This window comes from Camellia sinensis, chromosome 14, assembly GCF_055761805.1.
Source record: "Camellia sinensis isolate YWXY chromosome 14, ASM5576180v1, whole genome shotgun sequence".
In the NCBI taxonomy this organism is placed as follows: domain Eukaryota; kingdom Viridiplantae; phylum Streptophyta; class Magnoliopsida; order Ericales; family Theaceae; genus Camellia; species Camellia sinensis.
This window is the reverse complement of record NC_138974.1, coordinates 65,449,786-65,476,432: the sequence shown is the minus strand read 5'-3', so window position 1 is coordinate 65,476,432 and position 26,647 is coordinate 65,449,786. Positions and strand designations below refer to the sequence as shown.

At 34.6% G+C, this 26,647-nt stretch overlaps 4 protein-coding genes across 5 annotated transcripts; 2 read left to right on the top strand and 2 right to left on the bottom strand.

The window, feature by feature from the left end:
• The first annotated feature begins 2,609 nt into the window (after positions 1–2,609).
• Positions 2,610–7,803, top strand: LOC114274391 (uncharacterized). The gene is made up of 2 exons (XM_028216293.2): positions 2,610–3,334; positions 7,218–7,803. Exons 1-2 carry the CDS (start codon positions 2,859–2,861, stop codon positions 7,438–7,440), a joined length of 699 nt encoding a protein of 232 aa, XP_028072094.1. The 5' UTR covers positions 2,610–2,858; the 3' UTR covers positions 7,441–7,803.
• A 918-nt stretch (positions 7,804–8,721) lies between these two features.
• RPC14 (RNApolymerase 14 kDa subunit) lies at positions 8,722–10,674 on the bottom strand. Its single transcript, XM_028216296.2, has 4 exons — positions 10,551–10,674; positions 10,165–10,285; positions 9,683–9,759; positions 8,722–9,060 (listed from the first exon to the last, which is right to left on the bottom strand). Exons 2-4 carry the CDS (start codon positions 10,263–10,265, stop codon positions 8,921–8,923), a joined length of 318 nt encoding a protein of 105 aa, XP_028072097.1. The 5' UTR covers positions 10,266–10,285; positions 10,551–10,674; the 3' UTR covers positions 8,722–8,920.
• Positions 10,610–13,619, top strand: LOC114274392 (uncharacterized). 2 transcript variants are annotated; one of them, XM_028216294.2, is made up of 6 exons: positions 10,610–10,887; positions 11,006–11,062; positions 11,342–11,394; positions 12,227–12,265; positions 12,490–12,559; positions 13,352–13,619. In XM_028216294.2, exons 1-6 carry the CDS (start codon positions 10,675–10,677, stop codon positions 13,400–13,402), a joined length of 483 nt encoding a protein of 160 aa, XP_028072095.1. In that variant the 5' UTR covers positions 10,610–10,674; the 3' UTR covers positions 13,403–13,619. The 2 variants fall into 2 exon arrangements, with proteins under 2 accessions (XP_028072095.1, XP_028072096.1); XM_028216295.2 differs by lacking the exon at positions 13,352–13,619 and adding an exon at positions 13,018–13,209 and having other exon boundaries at positions 10,660–10,887.
• A 383-nt stretch (positions 13,620–14,002) lies between these two features.
• Positions 14,003–20,908, bottom strand: LOC114274390 (serine/threonine-protein kinase BSK5). The gene is made up of 10 exons (XM_082906116.1): positions 20,368–20,908; positions 20,072–20,286; positions 19,823–19,958; positions 19,224–19,357; positions 19,036–19,141; positions 18,135–18,220; positions 16,475–16,663; positions 16,130–16,294; positions 14,969–15,082; positions 14,003–14,541 (listed from the first exon to the last, which is right to left on the bottom strand). The coding sequence occupies exons 1-10, from the start codon at positions 20,447–20,449 to the stop codon at positions 14,299–14,301; spliced, it is 1,470 nt and encodes a 489-aa protein (XP_082762242.1). The 5' UTR covers positions 20,450–20,908; the 3' UTR covers positions 14,003–14,298.
• Between the last annotated feature and the right edge of the window lie 5,739 nt (positions 20,909–26,647).

Genomic DNA, 26,647 nt, shown 5'->3' with positions numbered 1-26,647 from the left:
CACAGTGGAGTCCGTTGTCATGGATCTAGACATCCGATTCAAGGCTGGTTTGAGAATTAATTATTTTAGTTAATTTTTTTGACTTTTTATGATTTTTTTTATAAAAAAAAAAGTAATAAAAATGACATGATAACATATAGTTTTTTTTTTTTTTTTACTATTTTAATCTACTAAAATGATTCATTCCCCGAATTTGAGTTTGTCTAAATCGCCTTAATTTGTGCATGTTAATCGACTGCCCAGATGACAGGTGCAACCCTTGTTAACCGCAGTTGTCACTTTTATCAACCGCATCTGTCACCTTTCTTGCTGAACGATCGATTTGACAATCGGCATACACAAATTCAAACGATTTGAACAAGTTAAAATTCGATAAATGTAACATTGCTCTTTAATCTATTGACAAAAAATGATAATCTCCAAGGGGAAGTTCTAGCCATTCAGTTGGCATGCTTTCTTGCTGATGTCCATAAGCTCCAAAAGTTGAGATTGAAAATGATAATCGCACGGTGATCCCTCCATGTGTTTCGGCAAAATGTCCCTCCCTGGTAAGTTGCTGTTATTATTCATGATAGGTGGGCATTGGCCTCTTTGCGTGAGCACCATCTCAGATGGAATCCTAAATCTTATAATAGGGTGGCGCATTGGCTTGCAAGGGCTGCTTGGCGAGGTTGCCTGGATCCCAATTGGGTGTTTCTTCCCCAGATCCTTTAGCTGCCTTGTTAATTTATGATTCTTGTGCTTTGTAAGCCTTAGGGCGTTTTCTCCAATTCAAACAAAACAAAAAAAAATCTATTAACAAACAAAAGCTCAAATGAAATTCAATCAAGCATGTGGCCCATAATGAGATATTGTGGACCCACATATTCTAATAAAATTTAAATTTGAAATATAATCGTCCATTGTTGTGGGACACCTAAAGACTTATACGTTTCATTTGTTTATCAAATCAAGTTGAATGGAATTATTCACCTAAAAAAACAGATTAGATAGAATTAATGATACGATGCGATTGAATAATAGGATTATTAGTGTAATAGTATTAAGTTAGAAATGAAAGATAAATTGTATTTGTTTGTGTAATAATATAATAATAATAGTTTGTTAAGATTAAATATTTAAAATTACGTAAAAATCTTTATCATGTAAAAAGTGATTTGAATTTTGGGGGGGGGGGGGGTTAAGTAAAAGACAAAACAACCATTTCACCTTTAATCTCATGAATTGGATTTGAGCACTACCTTCCCGTAGGATTGCTCGTCTAATCCCATCTAATCATCTAATGACAGATTTCTACAAACTAACATCAATTTTGTAAAGCTCATGAGATTAGTAATCCTATCTCATGATATAGAAGAAGACAAACAGGGCCATCGAATTAGACTTGTCTAGTTCAAATTTTGTCAAAGACGCATGTGGACACACATTAGGGTTTAAGGTTGTAAATTAGCCGAATCAAGTCAAGTATGTTTAAATTTAATTTGAAAACTCAACGAGTTTCAAAATATATTTAAAATTGACTTATTTATATAATGAGGCGATCTTGAACAAATTTTTAACGAATCGAAAATAAGTCGAACTCAAATAATTTGATTTTTTTATAACGTATATATAAGCTTATTGAGCCAAATATTAAGATATTCAAGATTGGTTTAAAAATTTAACGAGTTAAAAAATGTGTTCAAGTTGCCTTATTTAAATGAATTGATCTCGAATAAGTCTTTAACAAGCCAAATATGAGTAATTTGATTCGATTAACAACCCTAGTGTCTAGTTCAACTAGATGTTTGGTTTAGTATTTAAAACTTGATTTTGAAAAAACTAAAAATTAATTTGGTGTCAAAAAATAAAAAATACTCATTATTTTCATATAATTTGTTTTGGAACAAAATAATTTTAAAAAATAAATAAAAATGAAATGTGCTTATTTTTTGTCAAATTAATTTTTATTTTTCAAAATACTTCTAAAAATGAAATCACACAAAACTTGAAATTTTTTAGACTTTCGGTTGTTTGAGAACTTCCAAATAAATTACATTTTTTCACCCTTTTTTTATTTTTATTTTTATTTTTATCTTTAGTGATTATGTTTTTAAAATTATGTCAATTTTTTTATTTTTTGATCCGGCTTATTTAGGCGAATTTAAATATTTTTAACTTTTTTTTTTCTTTCTGTGTGTCTTTTCTAAAATTTTCATTTTATCTCATTGAATAGAATTTATAAATCTAATTTTTTTCAAAATTTATTAAAAACAAAAAAAAAATCAACAAAAAATTAAAAACCCAAAACTCTCACCAAGAAACAAGCGTTTGGTAATGACGACACTACAAACTTAAACTTATAAATTTAAAATTTATTTTTAAAAAAATTAATAAATCAATTTTATTTATCACTCTCCACTTCATTAATTTAATTTTCTTCACGTAAACAAATTGAGAATAATTATGAGTTGGTAACACTAAATTCATAGCATTTTGGGTAAATAACGTGACATAAATCTCCGATAAAATGCTACGTGTCAGTCCGACCAAATCATCCAGAGTTGTCCCACCCAAAACTCACGGCAATCCCATGCTATGCTAAATGGTAGCCCCACACCCACCTGTTCGAAACTGAAACACTAGAGAGAGACTCCTCTCTCTTTTGCGTTTCCTTTTGAATACTCTACTCCAAGACTCATACAATCCAATCCACAGATTGATTACATACACATACACATACACATACACACCCACGCACACACATTACACTACAACTACACACACACACACAAACACAAACACAGAGAGAATCGCTTAACCATTTTCAGCTCCAAAAACCATTGATAGCCTAGCCTCTTCAATGCTTTACCTCTAAAATGTCAACCTCACAGAATCCCATTATTACCGACATAGAGTCCCGACAACCCCGCCGCCAACGACGCCGCCGCCACCGTCGCCGCCGCCGGCCTTCAGTCGCCGGAAGCGGTGAAACCACCACCGACGGCAGCCTCTGCTTCTCCGACTCCGACGCCGCCCATTCGTGGCACTCAACTGTGGGTTCCACCGCCGCTGGCTCATTCGACGAATGTGGGTTTCCGGAGATCGAGGGGGTTTTGGATCCTCACATTCACAAAGAGTCGCACGAAGTTGATTTGGAGAGTGGTGAATTGGAGATGAAGGTGCATTCGGGTAAGGAACAGAGAGACTGTAGAATTTGCCATCTGAGCTTGGTGGGTGATAATGCTGATCATGAAGCAGGGATCGCAATTGAACTGGGTTGTTCATGCAAGGGCGATTTGGCGGCTGCGCACAAGCATTGTGCCGAGACTTGGTTCAAGATCAAGGGCAACACGTGAGTTCAAATCATGAATTTGATATCTTTAGATTTTGATGCATTTTAGAAAAAAATTGAATACCCATTTTGGTTCTCTTCTCTGTGGTTTTATGCATTTTTGGCATTTTCTTGGTTTTCAAGTGTTTGAGATGGTGAATTCAGTACAAATTTTGATTTTCTGCTCACTTAATTTAGTTTATTTATGGTAATTTCTTGCAGTTCTGGAAAATTAGTGATTTGCACTTTTTTGTTCTTATCTACTTTTTAGTTACAAGTGCTTGCAAAGACAGATTCTGGGAGATTCCATCTGTATATTTGTTTTCTTCTGAGATTGTGTTTGTGATTGCTGCTGCTTGTATGTACTCATTTTCTGTTTTAATGCAATAGAGAATATATATATATATATATATATAAATATAATTTTTTTGCTAAGGTCTCATGCTTGTGAGGAATTTTGCAGAACCCATAGGTTGGTTATCTGCTTTTTCCAGCTACCGTGTTAACCGATTATATAATGTTTTGAGTGTGGGTGATCGGTAATTCAATGTTGTTGCTTGTACTTGTTTGTGTGTTTCGTCTTGTGTCATAAGAATGTTGGAATTCTAGTTGCTTTTAGGATCTTGAAGTTTTGCAATTTTCTTGGCACCAAATCTCAATTTAAAATGGAGTGGAAGTGTCAAAATTTGAGTCTCTTTTGTCTTGTTTGGTTTCTTTGAAAGAATGAGTGAAAGGAGACATCATTTCTTACTTGATTTCCTATTATTTGTTTTCATCTTTCAGTACAATGAGCCTTCGTTATCCTACACTTTTGTTCTTCCTAATTGTCAATGCATTTCATTACTTGTTTCGGATTCTGGGTTTTCTGTTTTTTGGATGTTATAGAACCATATTTCACCTAAATTCAGTATATTGGACAGGGAAAATAATGGAAATTCCCTTTTCATTAGAAGCATGTTATAATGAGGAATGCTTATGTTGGGTGGTTGCTTTTGATGGAGGGGCATTTTCCTCTTCATTAGAAGCATGTTGTCAATTTTTTCTTTGCATTAAGGCATTGTATGTGGTTTGTGAGACAATTTCTTCACGGTAACTGGTCTTCATGCTTTGTTTTTTTGTTCAAACCAGCAATTGTGAGTTTGGTTATAAAACAAGTAAACATTTTATTTTCACGTGTCTTTGCAGTAGAGTACAAGCACATAACTACACAGTTCCCCCATTAAGGTGTTTGATGCATGGTTGACTTCAGTTCTGTTAACTGCACTGTTTCTTCCCAGCTTTTGCTCCTTTCATGTCATTTTCATCATTGTCCCTACACTTTTGCCATTTTATTGCCATATGGTATCAAATAGAACTGAACCGCCCAATAACATACCAATGATGGATAAAAACAAAATGTGTGGTCACCACATGTTGCCTTGTATTTGATTGCAGATAATTTTAGCCTAAGAAGGCTTTTAATTGTACCCTGATGTGGGGTGAATTAGTTGAGAATGCGGGCTCCGAGCGATTGACTTGATTGCATCATGACCAAACATTGACTTTAAGCACGACATAAGCAAATTTACTAATTTAGAAATTAACCTTACAGCTGCACATAGAATTCTATTCTCAAGATGTGTTGGGTACCTGTCTTTAATCATGTTTTATCAATGTGCATGTGTTTAAACTCAGTATTAGCAGGTAAAATTTATGTAATTTTTATCTTCTGTACTGTACTGCTCTTGCCATGACAAAAGATCACACTTGGAATTCATAGCTCACGTTTAATTGAAACAAGAATCATAATGGAATTCATCATAAATCATAACCGTTCATTGGGCTTTTGTTGAAGTTGGATTGCTTTGGAAAAATTGTAGATTCCTTATGATGATGGAATGTTTTGATATACCAAAGATATAGGAATAATTGAATGAGTGCACAGGTAAGAGGTTTTTGATTGAAGTCATCAAATTGTAGTGCATGGATTTTTATCTCCCTACCCTGTGCTGGGTCGTTTTCATGTTTTGTCTTGTTGCCCTTTTACGTATGGGTACTGATGTGGCATAGCTTTTCACAACTTCAAATAATGTTGCCCATAATTGATTTTTTGGTGGATTCAGGTCAATGAAAAGGTTTAAGGTTTCAAAAGGTTGAAGATTGTGGGGTTTGTAGATGGAGTGGGTGGAAACCGTGGAATCTGACCTGATTTTAAAATGAGTAGGTGCTGGAATTTCACAGATTAAGTTGCTGGAAGTTGTGGACAGGTACTAATTATGGCATTAGGTGCTAATTTGAAGGCAAAGGGTAAGAGGAGAGTGGAAAATTGTTTAGAGCTTGGTAGGGCAGGGTTTGACAAAACAATGGCTGTTGGGTGCTTGTGAGCACTAATTTTGTGAATAGTAATTGAAGTGAACAGAAGAGAACAAGAATCATCATCTAAGAATCCTTCCTCGAGCTCTTTAGGAATTGCCCTTATACTGTGTTTGCGGAGGGAAAAGAAATAGGAAGGAAAAAGTGAATGGAATAGAAGCTAATTTTTTGTCACATCACGCTTTTCCTTTTTTTTTCCAAATCCCTCCTTAAATCTTGAATCCAAACACAGCCTTATAGAAAGATGATGTGCCTGTTTATTGGTTGCTAGGTTTTTGTTAGGACTACTAAGCCAAAAAACTAGTTCAAATAGTCTAGGCCTAGTGTGTAGTCCATCTTTAAGATCCAATATTAACTCAACCCATTATACAACCCATGGACCAAAACTATGGCCCTCGTCTAGGAAAAATTCAAAATTACCAAATTACCCAACTCCTAGAACATAATAAAGCATAAGAAGTTATACAGCAGCAGATGACTTGTACAAAGCATAGAATTTAAATCTGAAAAACCTTGAACTTCATTAAATGGCTTTTTAAGCTTGGTCAGAGCAAGATTTCAAAAATCTTTATTTTTTCTTCTCTGCATGCTTTACATCATTGATACTCACCCTACAAGTCATAACCAAACAAGCTGATTTTTTTTTTTTTAAATATTTTTTTTTTGTCTAAACCTTTCCAACTCTCTGCATGCTCCTCACAATGGGACACTGGTGAGATGGTTAGCAAGAGAAAACCAAGAACTCATGTTAAGAGGTTATAAGGACGTTTTACAAAATTCTAAAGTTTTAAGGACACCAATAATCTGTTATTGCTTTGAACTATAAGATCTTCAGGCTGCCACATCATTATCAGCATACAAAATTTTCTTGCTGCTGCTGCTGTATTTAAGGGGGGGAGGGTTTTGGTGATAATTCATGAGCAACTTATCTAGGAGAGGATACAAACTGAGCCTATAAAACCTCTCATATATGGGAATTTACATAGCTTTGAACTTCAAAGACATACATCTGAAACAAAATTTATATGAAATGAATATCTTATGACTGCTTGCTGGTTAAATAACATCCACTAGCACAATGGCTTTGAACTACTGAACTTGTTAAATAATGCATGATATCCTTAAAACCTGTTAAAGTATGGGAAATGGTTTGTAGCTACGAGTGCCACTAGTGTCTTGAGGTTAATATGGATAGTTAATGGACTCAGTTTGATCTGGGATTTGTTCCGTGTTCGGCACTTGTATCGTACATGACGGGAGGTTATGCTATCCTTTGGCCAGCTAAACCCAATCACTAATACCGGTATTTTCAGTTTGACTTAAACTTATTTTTGTCTATTTTCCCCCCCTTTTATTTTTTATGATGGTGATAAGATACTAGTATCATCATTGACAACAGTAATGAGAATTTACCTTGAGATTTCCCTGTCATAGACGTATGCTCCATATCAAATGCATTGATTCCTTGTCTTATTTTTCTGTTCTTATTTTTATTGTTCATATGTTTCTCTTCTTATTGTATAATCTATATTATAACACACATTATCTGCAGAACCTGTGAGATTTGTGGGGCCACGGCACTTAATGTTGTTGCAGAGCAGACAAACGAGGCAAATGGTGCTACTGAAAATTCCACATCAGAACTGGCAGGTCCTGTGAATGTTGCTGAGACCCGAAATTTCTGGCATGGGCGCCGTGTCATGAACATCCTGCTTGCTTGCATGGTCTTTGCCTTTGTCATTTCTTGGCTCTTTCACTTCAATGTAATAACCTGAAAAAAAAGCCCATAGCAGAAGTACCCCCACATTTTTTCTTCACGCAGAGAGGGTATCTGTGTCTTAAGCCGTCTTATTTATAGAAGCATGTCTCGTCTCTGGGCCATTCTAGTGTAGTACGTGACATGTATTCTCATGTTATATTAGCTATATAAGTATCTATTGGCCATTCTAGTGCGTGACATGTCATATAATTGTTAGGATCTCCAAATTGTGGATGTACTAGTGTATAAAGAGAACAGTTGCAGGAATGCCTGTGATTCAGTTGTGCTCATTTGGATTGGATTGATATGTTATTTACTACATTTACATGTGTTGTAGAATGAAGTTTTAAATACATTAGAACTTCTTTTTTTATTTATCTATCTATGCTGGTTTTAGTTTCAAGGTTTGTTTTATTTTCACTTGATTTAAATCCCTAGCACTTCTTTATGCAGCTGTGTCTTATGATAGCTTCAATAGAAGAATATGAAGGATGAACCCTGTTTTATGAGGGAGCTGTTAGCTTCAATAGGAGATATGATGGATGACTCGAAATAGTGTTGTCTAGTATGTAGGATGCCATCAAAAGAGTATGTAAGCTTAAAAAACCAACCCAGATTTGCAATATTGTATACTTGAAACGCTTAGGCATTGGAAAGAACAAAATTAAACGGATCAATTCCTTTTGACTGGTACTTTCTTACTAGCTTCCAGTTTCTTTTGGATTGCTAACCTGGTTCAATGATGCTGATGTAAGGAACCATTGGAAATTCATCAATCCCCTAAATGGGGGTGAATAGGACAAAGAATCCCAAATAGGGCTCATTTGGCTCTAAACAGTTGCTGGTCTTATTTGGTTAATCAGATACTTGGTTAGCTACTGACCTAACTCGGAGCTTTTCAGCCAGGGCTGTCAGATTTAGAGGTTCTTCTGCACACCCCAACAGAGTTCCATACTGAGTATTTCACCATTGCTAACCTAAGCTCAAGTCTAATATGGTCCAAAGAAATCCTTGAATTATTACGTTCAAGTACAACCAAAACGATTCATCAGTCACATTGTGAATGTTGATTAACTGGCATTATACTCCTACCTACTTGTATCTGCTCCGCATCTTAGCATTGGAGTACACAATCAAGTTCTGTGGGCCTTGGCGGTGCACTTTTAGCCAGCCTCATGCTAAACCTAAACTACCAAACTCCAAAGTTCCCAACACATCGCAAACCCTACAAACAGTTGATAAAATTAAATGAACAAGCCAAGTGGAATATGTATGTGTATGCACGAGTGCGTGCACATTTTGTAGAGAAGGATTGCTGATCAAAATTTCATGTGAACTCGTTTTTGACAAGTTCATCATAAGATTTTGGAAAGACAGCTTTACTACCATAAATAATAAGGGGAACCGGCAAATCAAGTCAAATATCTACAGTTCCAAAACCACATTAATTCTCAAAAGAAACATGTGAAAGTGAGATGATGAGTCCAGTAATCTCTTTAATCGTCAGTGTCCATGGTTGCAAGAGCTAGCGCCTTTTTAAAATCAGCAACAGCCTGGTCAAAGGTGCTCCTGACATGCTGGCACACGAGCATCAGATCCTGGCAAGCATCTTTCAATACCTCACTCGCTGGATCACCTTTAAAATATCAAGCAGCAGGCACAACATAAATATGTAGATAAGTGGGAAAATAGGAAGTCACTATATATGGATTGCTAATTCAAAGACCAATTCTTAAAGGAACCAGATCAACAATAATGAGATTGTAGAGGGTTTTTCAAGGTAGGTTCAATGAAAGAATCGTTTTCATGAGGGTTGAATTAATGATAAAAGCAGAAACATTCTATTCTAAGAAAGATAGAGAAGATGATATACGAAGCAACAATCACAAGAATACTCTGGAGTAGGCATTAAATACCAAACATATTATCTCAGAATCATCAAATAACTCAATCTACATAAAAAGTAAAACAAGCCAAGTTGGATAGAGAAGTTCTAGTGACATTAGCAGGATGTAAACGGCTTTTCTAAATCCATTATTTCTGTTATTTTTTCTTTTTCCTTCTGAAAAAAAAAAAATAAAAAATTAGGATCAAGATGCATAAATAGATCCATTTTTTTTTTTGGGTTGGTTTTAGCAATAGAGAAGGTTGGGATTGGATTTTAAGAGGAGTCATGCCAAGGGGAAAATGCTATTCAACATACTAGAACCCTTAATGTTGGTAGAGGAAGAAAAAGAAAAACAAAAGACAAACTTTACCAGTTGTCTGGACTCTTATATTTACTCGAGCATCGGCAGGATGAGGAATGCTGTAGCCGCAGAAAGTCACTCTTGGACTGCATAATAGTATTTACATGAGCTAAGAAATTAATAAACAGAACCTCATCAACAACCCAATTAAATGAAGAAATTAAACACAAATAAATCTCCATGGTTACAGAAATACCCAAAAACTAATTAGGAACAAAAAAAATGAAATTGTTACTGACGAAATAAGCTATGAAAGGCCTTTTAAACTATCCATATAGGAGGCACACAATGAAACTGAGCTTGAAAAGCATCTGATTAGAACATGAAGATCAACTACAACAGTTCAAATACAAAAAAACTGTTTTTGAAACAGAGCATATAAACTAGGGCAGGCAATCACAAAAATCAGAGCTAGCATGATGCGCACAAATGATTTTGGAAACAACATAAACAGTTTATAACATGAAAGAATTAGAAGAGAACTAACTGACTCTTGATTAAGAGTGAATCTGACTGAATTTGCTAGTGTATGATCCTCATCAGCCAAAGAAAATGTCGATGCTGTTTGGTCCTGGAAAGACCCGTGCTCCATCACCAAAAGCAATAATAATTCTGGGGAAAAAAGAGAATACAAAGTCAATCAACCAAAAAAAAAAAAAAAACAATATTGAATCTTTATCTACTATTATGCAATTTTCTCAATATCAACAAAAATAAAATAAAATTATGCAATTTTCTCAAACTTTCTAGGCTCTGCATTAACACAAATGTTCATAACTAAGCCTCAATTACTTATATGCATATACATATATGTTGGATTGATGTGTGTGTGTGAAGAGAGAGAGAGAGAGAGAGAGAGAGAGAGATTGAGATTTACCTGTCTGTCAGTCGGCGTTGGCGGATTTTCGCTTTGGGGCAAAACCCTAATAAACCCTTTTTTTTCCTTTTCTTTTCTTTTCTTTTCTCGCTCGAGAAACAGTCAAAATTCATAATAACGACACATGACGGATGAGCCGGGTCAGACCCGGTTTATTAAAATATTTGTGAACCACGTTCCGGTTTATCGTTACTCCACACACACAAACCTAAAACCCTATTTCTCTCCGTGTATCGGCCATCATAAAATAACTAGGGTTTTGGATTTCGTCAGTGAATCTCTGTTTTTGGAGTTCAGATACAACTCTTTTTCCACTCTTGTTCTGAACCCGCAGAGAGTAAGTTCGTTGACACCAATATCGTGTTTTATGTTTTTTGTGGATTGAATTGGAATTTTCTGCAAATTCTGTTTGGTATTTTTCTTTCCAAGATTCAGTGCTTTTCTTGTTGTTTCAGACTCTGATAAATATGGCTGCGAAGAACAATATACCAACCCCAGTAGACAGAGAACAGGTGTACTTAGAGCTTCCTTCATCAATATTCTTATGCATCAAAGTTTGTCTTTTTTTTATATTTAAAAAAAAAAAAAAAGAGAGAGATTGTTTTGGAGGAGTTACATGGATCTGTTTTGTGCTTGGGGAAGTGATTTTTGTTGATTTGGGTTGATATTTTTATTATTATTTATTTTTAAATTCTGGGTTTGATATATATATATATATATATATATTTGTAAAGTTGAATTTCATTCTATTTGGGGCTTGATTAAACATTTTATTGTTAATGATATTGCAGATCTTTGGTATGGCAGAAAAGGAGATGGAGTATAGGGTTGAATTGTTCAACAAGTACGTTACCCAGTTTGTGATTTTCACTGCTTGCTCTGAACATTTTCTCTTTTTAATTTTCTGATGTAATTTTGTCTGGTGATTTCATATGAAGCTTAAGTATTGAAAGGCAACAGCCCCATGACAGAATGTGTAAAACTAGTTCATGTAGACAAAGCAATGCTTGTGTGAAACCCAAGACGAAACATTTGTTCAGAGTATCCAATATGCCATTTGATTTAGCTTAGCACACTTCGAAACAATGTCGCAAAAATATACTTATTTTCTTAAGAATGAATTATATCTAGTAAATGTTTTAGGATGGAACCTTTATGTGCTATAAGACATTGAACTTGTAGGTTCACATGATGACGTAATTGTAATTGACAAAGCACCTACTTTCCCATTGACTAGCCATGGGAGAATATGGCATCTTTCAACTAATTATACTTCTTTTTTTCTTTTTTTCATTGGCAACTTTTCTTATGCTGTGACTCGCGAACATTACAAAGTCAATCTATTTAAGTGCGCAAACTTTTTAAAATGGTAGTTGTCTTCCATGCTAGTTACTGGAATTTGTAATCTTTTATGGGGTTTTTAAACTACAATGCAATGTCTGAAATGAGTTGAACTTTGGATCTTAATCTTGAATTGATTTTGAGGCTAGCATGTCGCTTTTGCTAAAGCATGTGCTTCAACTTATCCTATATTTTAGGGCAATGTAATTGAAGTCTATAATGTTGCAAATGCACATTTTTATTATCAATGGTCAATTGATTCCTGCAATACATGTGAGGTTCCTTTTTTTTGATACTAGGTGTCCTAAATTAATCTGTTCTTGTAATTGTTCCAGGCTTACCCACACATGTTTCAATAAGTGCGTAGAGAAACGGTATGTTGATTTTTGGTTGTGTTTATTTTATGCATCTTGTGTTATGAATGAACTTAGACAATGTGGCTTCCTTTTCTTTTGTTGAGTAAAGGGTGTTGTAGAATGTGGAGAGCCTGGCTTCACATTCTGATGATTGAGAGAGTTGGTTCCCATTTTTGTAGTAGAAGTGTTGCTCATCTATTTTTTGTTTCGAGAGATATCAAGCTATGTCGTATTTCTTTTAGGTACAAGGAAGCAGAGCTAAACATGGGTGAAAATAGTTGCATCGATCGTTGTGTTTCAAAGTATTGGCAGGTAAACTACTTTTTTTTTTGTGTGTGTGCACTGAATTTCTGTTTGGTTGTAATTTTTGGCTTATAAAATAGATACAATGATTTTAGGTTGTGCTTCTATGACCAAAACACAGTTGAAACAGCTTTTGTTATTCATTCCTTTGCACATCTCCTTGTTTCTCTCATTTTGTTATTTGTTTGTTTACAATTTATAAATTTACAATATAAACATTCCTCCTTTTTCAATCTTTTCCATTTCTTCAATGTATATGATGACATATTGATAGCACCTATCTGAGTTCTAATTGATCAACATGCTCAGAACTGATGCACTTCCCCCAATAATCTTTGAGTGACTTACCTTGTTCTTAATGATGGGTCTCGCTGCTACAAAAAGGCCTTCTTGAGTGAAATTTGTGGCTTTAGTTCATGGTAGTTGTTTGGTGAGATAGATCTTGGATTTTTTTTTCTTCCCTGAAGGTGGTGAATAGCTGTTGGATTCCTATAAGAGGCCAATGAGGTTGCCAACTCCTTACCCAAAAGAAGGGTTTGCTTGGCGAGGTTGCCGACTCCGTACCCAAGAAGGGTTTGCTTGGCCTACTACGTCTTTGGTGCAGCCATTGACCATGTTAATTGCTTAACTTTCTCCAGTCCCTTTGTTTCCCTTCTGAAGTATCTCTCATACTATTATCTCCGTTTTTTTGTCAAATAATATTCTCTGGTTTCATACCAAAAGAAAGAAAAATAAAAGGGATAAAAGGAAAATCTAGTTGACATAGTATTATTGTGTTTTTTTTTTTTTTTTTTTTTTCAGGTGACCAATCTCATTGGACAGCTGCTTGGTTCCAATCGGCCTCCAATGTGAATTTTTTGCATACTAATCAAATTAAGCCATATTAGAAGATGGCTGCCAAAGAAAAGCAGGAGATTTTAGTTAATTACTTCGTTCCTGCCTTGGATACACGTACCTTAGTTGTTTTCATTTTGTTGTTAATGTATGACTTCAAATTAATGGGTTACTATTGCAAGATGTTGCTATGGGTTGGAATAAAATTGGCCATGAAATTCACAATACACAAAAATTGTTGGACCTGCTTGTACGTAAGGTGTAAATTGAAAATTTTGATTTCTCATCGTAGGGCTTATGCATTGGCTTCTTCAAGGAACGAAGAACCGAAGTTATGTCAAGATATGCCTTTTGGTTTTTCTCATGTTTCCATTCAATGCTGCTATCTTTTCTTGGAACTTCGTTTTATGATTAATGAAGTTCTTTTCCTTTGTCAAAAAATAATAAATAAAAAACCGTGTCATCACTGATTTGATTTGATTTGATTTCATCCCTTTTTCTTGTGTTTTTTGTCTCCAGCTTTATTTGTTTCATGTTGAGAAGCATATGAACAAAAGTTGAAAGACAAACAACCCTCACGTGCCACCAACATAATCGATCAAGTACAAAAGTAGGAAGTACCAAACATAATTGCCATTCCTATAATTGCCATGCAAACTTAGCACAATGAATAAACCAAGAAAACTTTCTCCTCACAATCTCAAATTTGGGAACACAAATGAAATCCTTCAGACCACCAATAATACATGGATGCTACAATGAATCCTCTGGTGCTGCCGTCACTCAAAATGGCAAAGAGAAAAAGGAAAGTGATAGATACAAGGAGTATTCCTTAAGCCAAAAAAAAAAAAAAAAAAAAAAAAAAAAAAAAAAAAAAAAAAAGAAAGAAAGAAAAAAAAAGCCCCTATACACATTCAATTTCTGTTCCTTTTGGCGTCCAATAACGCGCCGTCTTTGAGTGTTTCCCGTGCATCGTTGTCCATCCCCAGATTAAAGAGAGCAGCAGCTTGAAGATAGAATGCAGTTGGCCAATCGGGAGATATTACCTGGGCTTGCATCGCATCTCCAAGAGCTTCTTGTGTCATATTGTTCATCAAATAACATAAGCAGCGTCTTGCAAACACTGTTGGTGATACCATTGTTCCCCCATCAATGAACTACGGAAGACAAACAGGGATAATTTAATACATCTTGCTAGAAAGACAAATCCAAGAGGGAACACTAGTTTCATGCTAATGAGTGTTATGACTGATTTTATGAAACTTCTTGCAGAATTAAAAGTTCAAAAAGGCAGAGAGGTAAAAGGCTTTCTCATTCCTCCATTAGCATGCAAATTTTCAACTATTGAGTGTGTTCGTACGCCTTTTGTGAGAAGAACATGGCTTGAATGTCGAGTCCCACCTTCCCAGATGATATAGTTTAGTATGTATTTCCATTTTTTAAGTCAATGGAGGGACATTCTTTTTTAACTTCTGCTTCCACAAAATTCAAAATTGTGGTGTAGTGATGTGTACCCTGGCTTCACTTGTTTGACGAAAAAGTTTTATGGTAATTATATGCTGTGGTTACAGATAAATGACTTACTTGTGTGTAAGATTCAATGGCAGTAGTGAAGTCTTTAGCTCGGAAAGCAGAATCCCCACGTTTCTTGGAATTAAAGGTTTCCTGTATTTGACCCGCCCACATTTGGAAAGAAAGCTGCAAAGGCAAACAAAATTCAACAAAAATTGCAATGAAGCAAGAGTGCCAAAGTAGAAAATGAGTTCAAGATCATTGAAAACTGCTGACATTGAGGCTAGTAATCAACAGTCAATACTTGGACTATTGTCGTATCACAATATATTTGTGATGCAGACCATAAAAAGATCAAGAAAAAGTAGAATTAAAGTTTTTTTTGAGTGTTTCTTTGCTTATTAGGTTAGAAAACTAAATAGCCAAACAGGCCCATCATTCGACGGGACAGATTTTGGGCGTGCGAAAGAAATCATGCTTGGACCTAAGTCCACTGAAGCATAATCCAAATACAGGCACAAGAGAATACTGGACAGTTCGAACCTGTATCTACATAAGACTGTGATGATGTGTGGATCATATCCATCATAGAATATGATGATGAGGATACTAATAAATCTAACATTCTCTCTTTGCAAGTCCATAAAAACCTAAATTGCTTCAATCTCTTAGCCTTCTTTGACAAGATAACAGCAGAGATGAAGCCAGAGCAGGAGCAGATGATAGACAGAGAGAGATGGAAGAAATGAAAATCACCTCCCTCCTAGACTTCATGAAGCCTATTTTTACTAAAATAACAATATTAAGAAGAAGAAAAAAACACTTCTGAAAAATGGGTTGTAAGAATGTGGAAAACAGCGATCTCTACTAACTACCGCTAACGGTCTTGCTTCACAATTTGGCATGGTCAAAATTCACTAGTTTAAAAACAGAATAAGTGTATTCTTTTGCAAATTATTGGGGTATCAACTCCCCACTTCAGATACAAAGACTGATGCTGTGACAAAGCTCAGTTCTTCCCCTCGTCGAAACTTCCAACAAAAAATTAATATAAAAACACCATAGTTGGTATACTATACACCAAAAGTTAGTTTTTTAGCATAATTTTAAAAAATTACAACAAATGATAGAGGTCTATTTGTCTATGCTTTTGTGTGTGCGCATACATCTGTTCGTCCTTCTTTTGGTTCTCTATGAACTAGAACATCAGATACATTATTTACATTTACTAACCTCATTTGCAACTCCCTCATCATCCTTGTATCCAGCATTCTCCAATATTTCATGTATGGCTGTTAGATCCACTCTTGAGCATGCTTCACCTAGAGGCGTTAATACTGATGTTGGTGTAGTGGATGCACTTTCATGAGGAATATCCATCAAAACATGGGACGGTACCTGCCAAATGCTACTGAATCAGTGACATCATAAATTTCTACGTACACTATTCACTTGTATTAATGCCAATCAGCATCCCAACAGTAAGTCAGCTACTGACTAATGGTCAGTAGTATAATGTAGCAAATTCAACATATGTTATTAAATAGTTGGAAGTTTGCTTGCAGTTATGGGGCACACCTCAGTTTCTTTCTGAAGAGAAGCAAGGGCAATCACAAGAGACTTAGCATTTGGCCTCTCACGAGGTTCATACTGTAAACAACGTGAAGCTAGCCGCACCAATTCGGTTCCATCATCATTAGAGAAATGACCCTCCAAACAAGAGTCCATCAGCATCAGGAAATTCTTGCCACGTATCAGGTCAAGTGCCTACAAGACAGATAAAAATTATAAGAAAATTAGATTTACCATAGAAGCTGAAATTAAATAGATTCCGACCATTGGTGGAACCTGAAACTTCCTTTGGGAGTTTGATAGGGATAGTGAGAGTGAAGTTCAAATGAATTAAAATTCACTATATATGGACCTCAGCCAAATCCTGATGATCCCCAAAATTGGATACATCAACCATATAACATATTAGACATTCTTTCAATTAATTTTTTTTGGTATCTCAAAAGCTGAATTATTCTTTTGTGCATTTAATCTCCTACGAGATTATAGATCAATGTTTCCACAGGTTTTGCATTTTCTGAGGAAAGCAAATCTCATAGCTGTATATGGTGCCATGTACCCATGTATACATATTTGAAGCATTAACATAGGTACAAGCAGCAAACAATGGGAGTAAATACACTATTTTAGCTGGCTACAATCATTTTTTTTTTTGGATAAATTAGCTGGCTACAATCATTTTGAAGGATTAATTGTGAAAAAGAGTAAAATAATTAAGCACTAATACCACAAAATCATTATGATATTGGAACATATTTGCATGTTTTACGAATTAACTGTTGGTTATTCTGAAAATAAAAGAAAATTCCTCATATTCTACCTTGACATTATCAAATTTCTATTAAGCTATTGTTTTTAGCTAGCTCCATTTTTTCGATTTATTCTCTCCTCTCTATATTAAATGGAAGTCCATGACTCAAGGTTGACAGCCCTGATATGCACCTGCTGCTCAGCCTTATGGAAGTAATCCAGCAACTAGGCGGATGAGACAACAGATTAAGAGTTCCAGAGTCAACTAGGAAGAATGAGCACGAAAATCGTAGGATAGGAAATAGATAGCTTTTAACAAGCCATATATAAACCACCACCTAGGCTATTGGGTTACATGTGGCACAGCTGCCTAGCCTTTCACTAAAATTATTGAACGATCATAAATTCTGTCAAATTATGGCCTGTGAGACCAGCCAATTAATGTTTTATCTGTTGGGCCTTTCATAATCTTAATTCAATTTTGGGTCTGTATAAATTCCACCACAGCAGCCTAATATTGCCAGAAATTCAGCTTCCAAAGACAACAGTGACTGAAAGCATAATGCAGAATCTCCACTAAAGTCAGCGTACCAGTAATTTCAACTTAAACTCAGACAAGAAGCAACTTGTCAACGAGATCACTTAAAAGAGTAATTTAGCAAACTTCTGTAAGTGTCAATGGGGTAAGGGCTGTCGCTGTTAACACAATTTCTGCTACTGCAAAAAGGCACAAGTAGTTTTTTTTTTTTTGACGTCGCAAAATGGGAATGTGGAAGTTAAGGGCAGTACATGATCATGCAGAATTATGATTCCAGCCTAAGTTAATGTCGCAGTGCAAGAACTGCCACAGAATATCAAGATAAGTATCTGTGCAAATCTGTACTGAAAATTAATTTATGAGAAAAGGACAATTTACATGGCTTGGTGGAATATGTTTTCCACTGAGAAGATCAAGCAACAGGGTGCCAAAACTGTACACTACACTCTCTGACGTCACTCTACCTGAAAAATTCAAACAATTACATGATCAAAATTTAGCAAAAGAAAAATATGTCAATGTAGTTCTATCTATCAACTAATTTCAATACAAGTATAAGCTTCTTGCATACAGAAAATTTAGAATAGAAAAATTGAAACATTTACATATATAGCTAGGCTACAACAAATACACCTGTGCAGCCAACAAATCTAAATTCTGGAATGGAAACTCATGATGGAAACTGGTTGCTTTTTGTCAAAGTGGACTGAGAATATTAACATACAAAAACAAATACTTTGGGGCCATTCAACATTTTCCTTTCTTGTTCCATCGATTCATAGTAAGATGCAGGAGAACATAGTTGAAGCACTGTATTAATTTAAGTGAGATACACGTCATTTTTTATTGGTGTATCTCACCACAGTCTCTTACATTAGCAAAATCAAACGTATGGCTGAAATAGACATGTGAAAAAATACAAGTCAAATAAAATAGGAAACAAATATCAAGTTCCTAGTGTAAAGAAAATATTTATTCCATCTTAGTTTTAAGATACAACCCAACAAGGACAGCATTAATTGCTCAAAGCTATTTACCATCATCACAATAGAAGCACAAATACCATGCCATCACGTTCCAATTCCACCATGTTAATTATCACCATTCAACACCATCATCACTGATCAACCACAATGGTTTTCAAGTTTGGAACATACACGATTTTCATATTTGTGCAACTTGCGATGATAGATCTTAAACATAATGGATCTAATGATCTTCATATGTGAAGAGGACCAAAAAGGACAAAGATTAGATACTAGATAAGCAGTTGATATACCTGTCCTCAAGTATTCTGGAGGAGTGAAAGCCAAGTTTGTGCTATAGCTCTTGCCGTCTCTGCTATTCTTCATTAGACCAAAGCATGAAAGCCTGGGATTACCATCCTGTCAAACACTTTTTCACCATAAGGACTACACTACAAAAGCTAGCTGACGATTTGAACAAGACAACAATAGGCAAAAATACCTGATCGAACAAAATTCTATAAGCATTGAGGTCATGATACAGTGCCCGGCCTTTACTGCTGCAGAAATCCAGTGCTTGTGATAAGTAGAAAGCCACTCGTAACCTCATTGCCCATTTCATGTGATTGGTCTCCCCTAAGCCAATTCAACCAACACAATTAATACTTAAGAAAAATCTTTTCTTTTGTTTCTGTGTGCTATAATAAGCTCCAAAACTAAACCCATGGGTCAAAAAATAATTTACCCTCCATTTGGCTGCTTGGAAAAGGAGGAAAAGAAGTGAAAATTTATCCTTACATTTTTGCTCTTTTAATTTCTAAAGAATGAGAAACCCAACTCAACAAAGTGAAACAGTTATATTCAGCTCAGTTGAGCACATCCTTCTCTTTCTAAGCTTCCAAAAAAAAGAATCCAATAGTCAATTTTCTTTCTTTCTTTTTTTCCTACTACTTCTTAGCAACCAAACAGAGCAAATGCAGAATACGTAGCCCCTTGCAGATAACATGACCTCAATAGAATGCTGGTATTGTTTAATAAAGCTTGGCATCAAACACATTGTTTTGCATTGCAATTTGTTCAGAAATAAAAAAAGCAACTTACAATGGAAAAGATGCTTTGAGAGAGTTTCGTGAGGCATGAACTCGGCAACAAGCAATCTCTCATTCCCTTCGCAACAACAACCGATCAAATTCGCCAACCGCTCACTCCTCAGCTCCCCCACCGATCTCGCTTCATCCTTAAAAAATCCAAATTACACCATTATCAGCATCAAAGCACACACATTTAAAATCACAATCAAAATGAGCTAATTAACCATATAGAATTGGAATCAAAGCAGGATTAAAAGACCAGGAATTGGCGAGAATCGGGCCAGGCGGACTTATTGAACCGCTTAACAGCGATCCAAGTGCCATCTTCGAGCCTTCCTTTGTACACAATATTAGGAGCTTTCTCGCCGTGTTCCGACACAATATTGTCCGCCGAGAATCCTGAGGTCGCAGACCTAAGCTGATCCAATCTGTATTCTCTGAAACTAGGCGATGAGACCTGCTCACTCTCGTGCTCTGATCATAATCAAAAACAAAATCAACATTGCGATGAGATTGCAGAGAAGATCTGAAGATATTAGAGAGAGAAAGTGTTACCGAGATCGGAAGAATGAGGGATGTTGGATTTGAGATTGGAGGGCCACCAGCAGAGACCAAATTTGGAGCAGCGAGCTCCCATCGCCTGGAGATGGAAATTTTCTAGAGAGAGAAGGTGAAAGTGTGTCTCTTTTCTCTCTCTCTCTCTCTCTCTAACTATGAGGGTTTAGAAGGTTTCATTTGAGACTGGAGAGAAAGAAAAAAGAAAAAGACATTGAAAGCAAACAAAGGAATTGTTTATTCAGATAGAGATAGAGAGAGAGGAGGTGAGAGAGAGAGAAAAGAAGAGAGCCTTTTTGGATCCAAGGTTTCTTCTCTCTCTCCTCTCTGTATCTATCTATGTGTTTCTCTCTATCTATCTATCTATCTGTCTATCTGTCTTCTTGTTCACGATTTCACGTTTTCAGCTCTAGAAAAAGCTTCCTCTGTGAAATGTGAATCTCTCTCCAGCGCATCATTCCCTCGTTTCTGCTTCTTTTTTTTCTTTTCTTTTTTCCTCTTTCTTTCTGTTTTTCTGTTTTTTTTGTGTGAATGTATTATCATCTTTTTTCTGGTTTTCTGTTGTCAAAAACAAGCTTAAACCATACCCACGCGCGTTGTCTCAGAGCGTGTGATGCATTCACAACAACCCACCCAAGGTGTCACGTGAGACAACTTTAATTAAAGCTTCTGCTTATCGCCAGTTGGTGATTCAAGACTGGATCCGTCCAGTCTCCACTGATAAAATCAACCGTGTATATTTTAAAATAGGCAGTAGCTTTGCCCAGTTTAAAATCGAATTGAATCGTGTTGTTGGGTTTATGGATGTTTATTACGTGTCTCGTTTTAATAATTTGAACCGTTTAATGTGTAGAACTCGTCAAGTACTATATGCTTGTAAAAAATCACGTTGATCAGATATCGATAACTATGTGAACAAAACAGTTTTTTATCAACCGTTAATTATTTCACCGTCTATTTTTTTATACAAAATTGATTTGATCACATAGTTATTGATATCCGATCAACGTGATTTTTTACAGGCATGTAGTACTCAACGAGTTCTACACATTGAGCGGTTCGGATTATCAAAACGGGTCCAAAAAATAAACCCATAAGCCGAACTGGACGGGTCTAGTTTTGATCTCAACTTAAAACAAGCTGGACCCTTTAAAATTTATAAAGTATAGTGTTTATTTAAAAAATTAAGTCTAACCATAATTATATATTTAAATAAATTTTATATAAACTGTTTATTATGTTTTTGAAATTTTTTTAATTATTTCTCTTTCAAAGACTAATGTGACAGGTTTTTAAAATTTATATATTTTTATTTTAAAATAGTGAAGTATTAGAATTATATCATTTTTCTATAATAAAACATAATTTTAATTATTAATTGTCAAGATAACAATTTTAATCTAGCGGCATTTACACACAGGTTTTAATTTATGAATTTATATTGTATAGTAACTTTTTAACTTTTAGGCTAAAATAGTTACTTGCCAAACGAGGCCTAAGTCTTAACTAAGATTTTTTAAATCTTTAAATCCCAATAAATTTTTAATCGTCGAAATTACTCTTCAAATAAAGTTTGTTCATTATTTATGATTATCTATAAAGGTAACATGATAATTTGACATTTATTTTGATTTTCAAAACTTTAAAACATCAATTTTCAAATTGAAAAAAGTAAAAAAAAAAAAAAAATTAATCAGTGTGTTTGATTTCAATTTTCTAAAAATTGAGTTTTTGTTTTTTGTATTTTTTTTATTTTTAGTGAATATTTTTAAAATTTTAATTAATTTTTTTTACTTTTTTAGATGCACCTTACTTAGATGTATCTAAATAATAAAATCTTTGTCAAAAATTATTTTAAAAAATTAATAAATACACAAAATACGAAAAATATACAAAATTTTTGTATTTTTAGCATTTAGTGAATTTTTTAAAAATAATTTTCACAAACATTATACTTTTAGAGTGTATTTATGTTAGGTGTGTCCACAAAATTTTAAAAAAAAATGCTTAAAACATGAAAAAAATTCAGTGAAAACAAAAAAAAAAATACGGAGAATGAAAAATAATTTTCTGAAAAGTAAATTCTTAAAACCTAAACCAAATATTTTTTTTTTTGGAAAAAAATGAATTATTTTTTTGGTGCAAAACTGAAAATTTTGTGTCTATAAAAAAGCATGATGATGGAATATTGATGAGCAAAACTGAAAAAAAAAATTAAAAAAATTGATAGTGTTCTCGATTTTATTGGATAGTTGAATCAAATTTATTATTTTATTAGATAATTGAATCAAACTAATAAGTAAAAAGACAAAAAAGTTTAATATCATACTCTATTTTTTTTTATCAGTTAATGAAACAATTATTTGGAACATTACTATGCAAAATTGATCATGTTCTCACTTTTAAAAATTGAAAAAAATTGATAATATTCTCAATTCTAAATAGGACTTATTGGTTTAAAAAATTTTACATAAGACATGAGCTACCATAACATTTATAAATAAAACTTTTAGGTAATTACCTCTTTAATCTATCTATATTATATATTATAGTAAAAGGACATTTCGAACAAAATTTTTAAATTTATATATAAAATTTTATATACGAGAGACAAAATATAAAAATAATTATTATATTTTTTATAAATAATATATTATTTTATCCCATATGTAATATGGGTGACATCCTAGTACCAAAATGAATGCCAAATTTTATGACAAAATATCATAATTTAGGAAGAGTCTTTTTTTCCCATCTCTCGTGATAGACTCCCAAATCACATTTATATTTGACTTTTGTTAAGTGAATAGAATAAATAATATTTAAACTATTAGAATAACATTGTTGAATTATAATATTTAATTTTAATACCAATAGAAATGCTCTGCGTCATCTCATCAACTATTTTTCTAATTGTTTTGGGTAAAGTACAAAAATAATATGAATGCACCATATGAGAATCTTTCTCTCATTAAAATGGTTCTTACATGTATAAAATAAAATAAAATAAAATAAAATAAAAACTTGAAAATAAATCTTCATAAGCTTAATTTGTGAAGTGTGTTAAAAATTGACTTTTTAATATTTTTAAACTTTTTTTAGAAAAACGTATAAAAAAAAAAGATAATGTCACTCAAAATATGTTAAAAGTTAAAAAATTAACTTTTAATCAAGTTTTCAAAATCAAATGATCTAGGTTGACTTTTTCAAAATAAAAGGTGTGCTCATATTTAATTCTTGCGTGTGATCTAATCTAATTGAATATTTATGTTAAAAATTAGTTTAGTGCCTCAATTTGTGTTCATTTAATTCCTATTAAATTGATTTATCATCCCAATTATAATGTAGGAATTGCTGTGGAGTGGATATCATGTTCAAATCCTATTTTATCAACTAAACAAAGAAGAAAAAATATTTATCAATTGGTGATGACTTTATAATATTCTTCTTTAAAATCTACCACAAACTTTCTTCGATCCAAACAAGTCTTTATAGGATCTTCTTAGCTGTCATCTGAAATGGAAATGAAATTCTGGGCAATGGTGGCGAAATTAGTACTCTGACAAGCAAGTTAATCTCTGTAGAAAGATTGGTATTTTTTTGATTTATTGAGATTTAAGGTTTTTAGCACATACTTGTTTCTTCAGTCCCCTTCCTCATTTTATAGAGTCACTCTCCTCGATATTTACTCCATGCAGCTTAACTTCATTATCATTTTGTCAGAGTCCATCCCCCCTACTACACTTCCTTGAAAGAGACAGTCTGGTCCTACCTAATGGGGTCATGCCGATTCACTCGACACACTCGACACACTCGACTCCGTTCTTCAACACAAGTACCCATTATTCGGCACTCCCTCACTTTTTCACGTCTATTCGACAATGGCTTAGTCCAAAAGGCTTTGTGTCACGACCCAAACCCGCCCCTAAGGGCTTAGCATCGTAACCGGCCAATAATCCGTGCAGAGGCCTGCTTAACAATAATAACAATAATACAGAGTAAGGGGCTGGCGGAAACCAAACAGTAAATAAAAGATGTCCAATGAGCTGTGAAAGTCTGAGTGAAAAAAGACTTTTATAGACTAATCCACAACATAACCATAAACATATATATACATATTAGATACGTGTAACATATAGGTTAGGGATCCAATCCCTTCACTATAACTATACAGTCACAAGCCTCAAGCATTTATTACAGAATAGAGACAAAAGGGTGAATCTGAGACACCCCAAAACAGCCTTGGCTTGGACAGACTCGGAACCTCGAAGTGAGGCATGATGGTTGGCTTGACAAAACAAGAGCTTAACTTGACGCTCCTATGTTTGGTCCGGTGCCTGTCCACCTACATACATATATAAACAGTGAGTTAAAACCCAGTGAATAACAAATGCGTAAAGGGGTTAAGAATGAATGTCCTTTCATTAATTAAAACAGTCATTTGCATCAGTAAATCAGTTATTCAATCAGTGGCTCATATTTCATGCCATATCAGTCATTTAGAAACCATAACGGTCATACATGGTACGTCCAATAGCAAAGCAGTACAGCAGGTCTTAATAGACCGAACAGTCAGTTGATGGCCATCAAAACAGTAAACAGTAGTAGTTCTAAACATTAGAACTGACGGAGATCTCTATAATAGTAGCAGTAACAGTAACAATAAGTTGCTATGGATGCCACGAGTACAGTTTACAAATAGGACAAACATTCATTCAGTAAACAATATCATTTCAAGAAAGCAGTATTGTTAATTATTCAGAAATAATTATAATTGAACGTATCTTTACAATATTGTTACTCACAGATTACTGGGCTATAGACAGGCTAGTCAGCGTCCTCGAGTGCTAACCCTACACAGTTGCAGAACGAAAACACACTAAATTACACACTTGGGTTTAACAACTTAGCCCCGATATGGCTTGGTGTGGTTCTATAACTTTATCCTCATTAAGATGCCTTAAACATGGCCTAGGAATGCCTAGGATAGAATGAGGATGCAAAAATGTACTTTAAAACACTTTTCAGAATTTGCTGAAAATATGGGTCTCGCTCGAGCGTGGCTTTCCCCGCTCGAGTGGACATGCAGACAAAGAGGTTGAGCGTGACTTCTCTCGCTTGAGCAGACTGCAAACGCATGAAAAAGTACTGGTTGCACGTTTTTCACACTCGATGGGCGCTCGACCCACGATCGAGCGTGTGACTTAGACCCTCGCTCGAGCACAGATTACCTCGCTCGAGCGGGCTGCAAAGCACATGAACTTCTGGGCATATGCATTTCACGCTCGAGCGTGACCCTCAATGCTCGAGCGGAAGTGCATGTACTCAGAGTGTACGCTCGACCTTGAAGTCCTCCGCTCGAGCGTGAATCAAAAATCTGGAATTTCCATATTGATCATCAAGCATAAAACTCAACCTCAAAAGCTTCAAATTCGATTTTTCTGGCCTAATTTTCTGGAAAACACTTAGAAACTCATAATACAACATGTTTCAAAGATCATTTTATAAAATCAAGCTCAAAGGTGTGACAATTGAACACAATTTTGAATGAGACTTGAAGAACAATGCAAGAACATAACATGCATGAGTTCTCATGAACTCTAATGCTCCAAAACATGATCAAATGTAAGATTGAACTCTAAAACATGGTGAATTCTTGAACCACAACTAAAATATGAACGTGCATGTAGGATTCTCATGAAAACAACCTCAAAATGGACATGCATGCATGAATTCACTCTCAAATCAACACTTTGAGCTAATTCTTGACTCTAATCACCAATTGAACATAATTTCAATGAAACCTTCATGAACAATGCATGTAACAACTTCAATTCATAATCAAGAGAATGAATTTCCTATCTTAAGTCTTGAATTCCAAGTGTAGAAACCTAATTTTGCAAATCTCCTTCAATTCCTCTAATTTCAAGCAAAATTCTTGATGAACTCTATTTTTCTTCCAACTCTCTCTCTCTCTCTCTCTCTCTCTCTCTCTCTCTCTCTCTCTTGTTTTTTATCTAGAAGATGGCTGAAGAATGGTGTGAATTAAGCTCCAAACAAGGTTTGTAAAGGTGGCCCACTCAATGGCAAAAAGGTAATAAACTAAAGCTAATATAACTTAACTTTATTTATTATAATTTAATCATTCCAAATTGGATTTAATCAAATCTACCATAAAATCCCATAAATCCTAATTAGCATATAACACTAACCAATTTTTGAATTGGTCGCTGATAAGGCTTTCAATTTGCAATTCGAAATCAAAACATGAACAGATCAT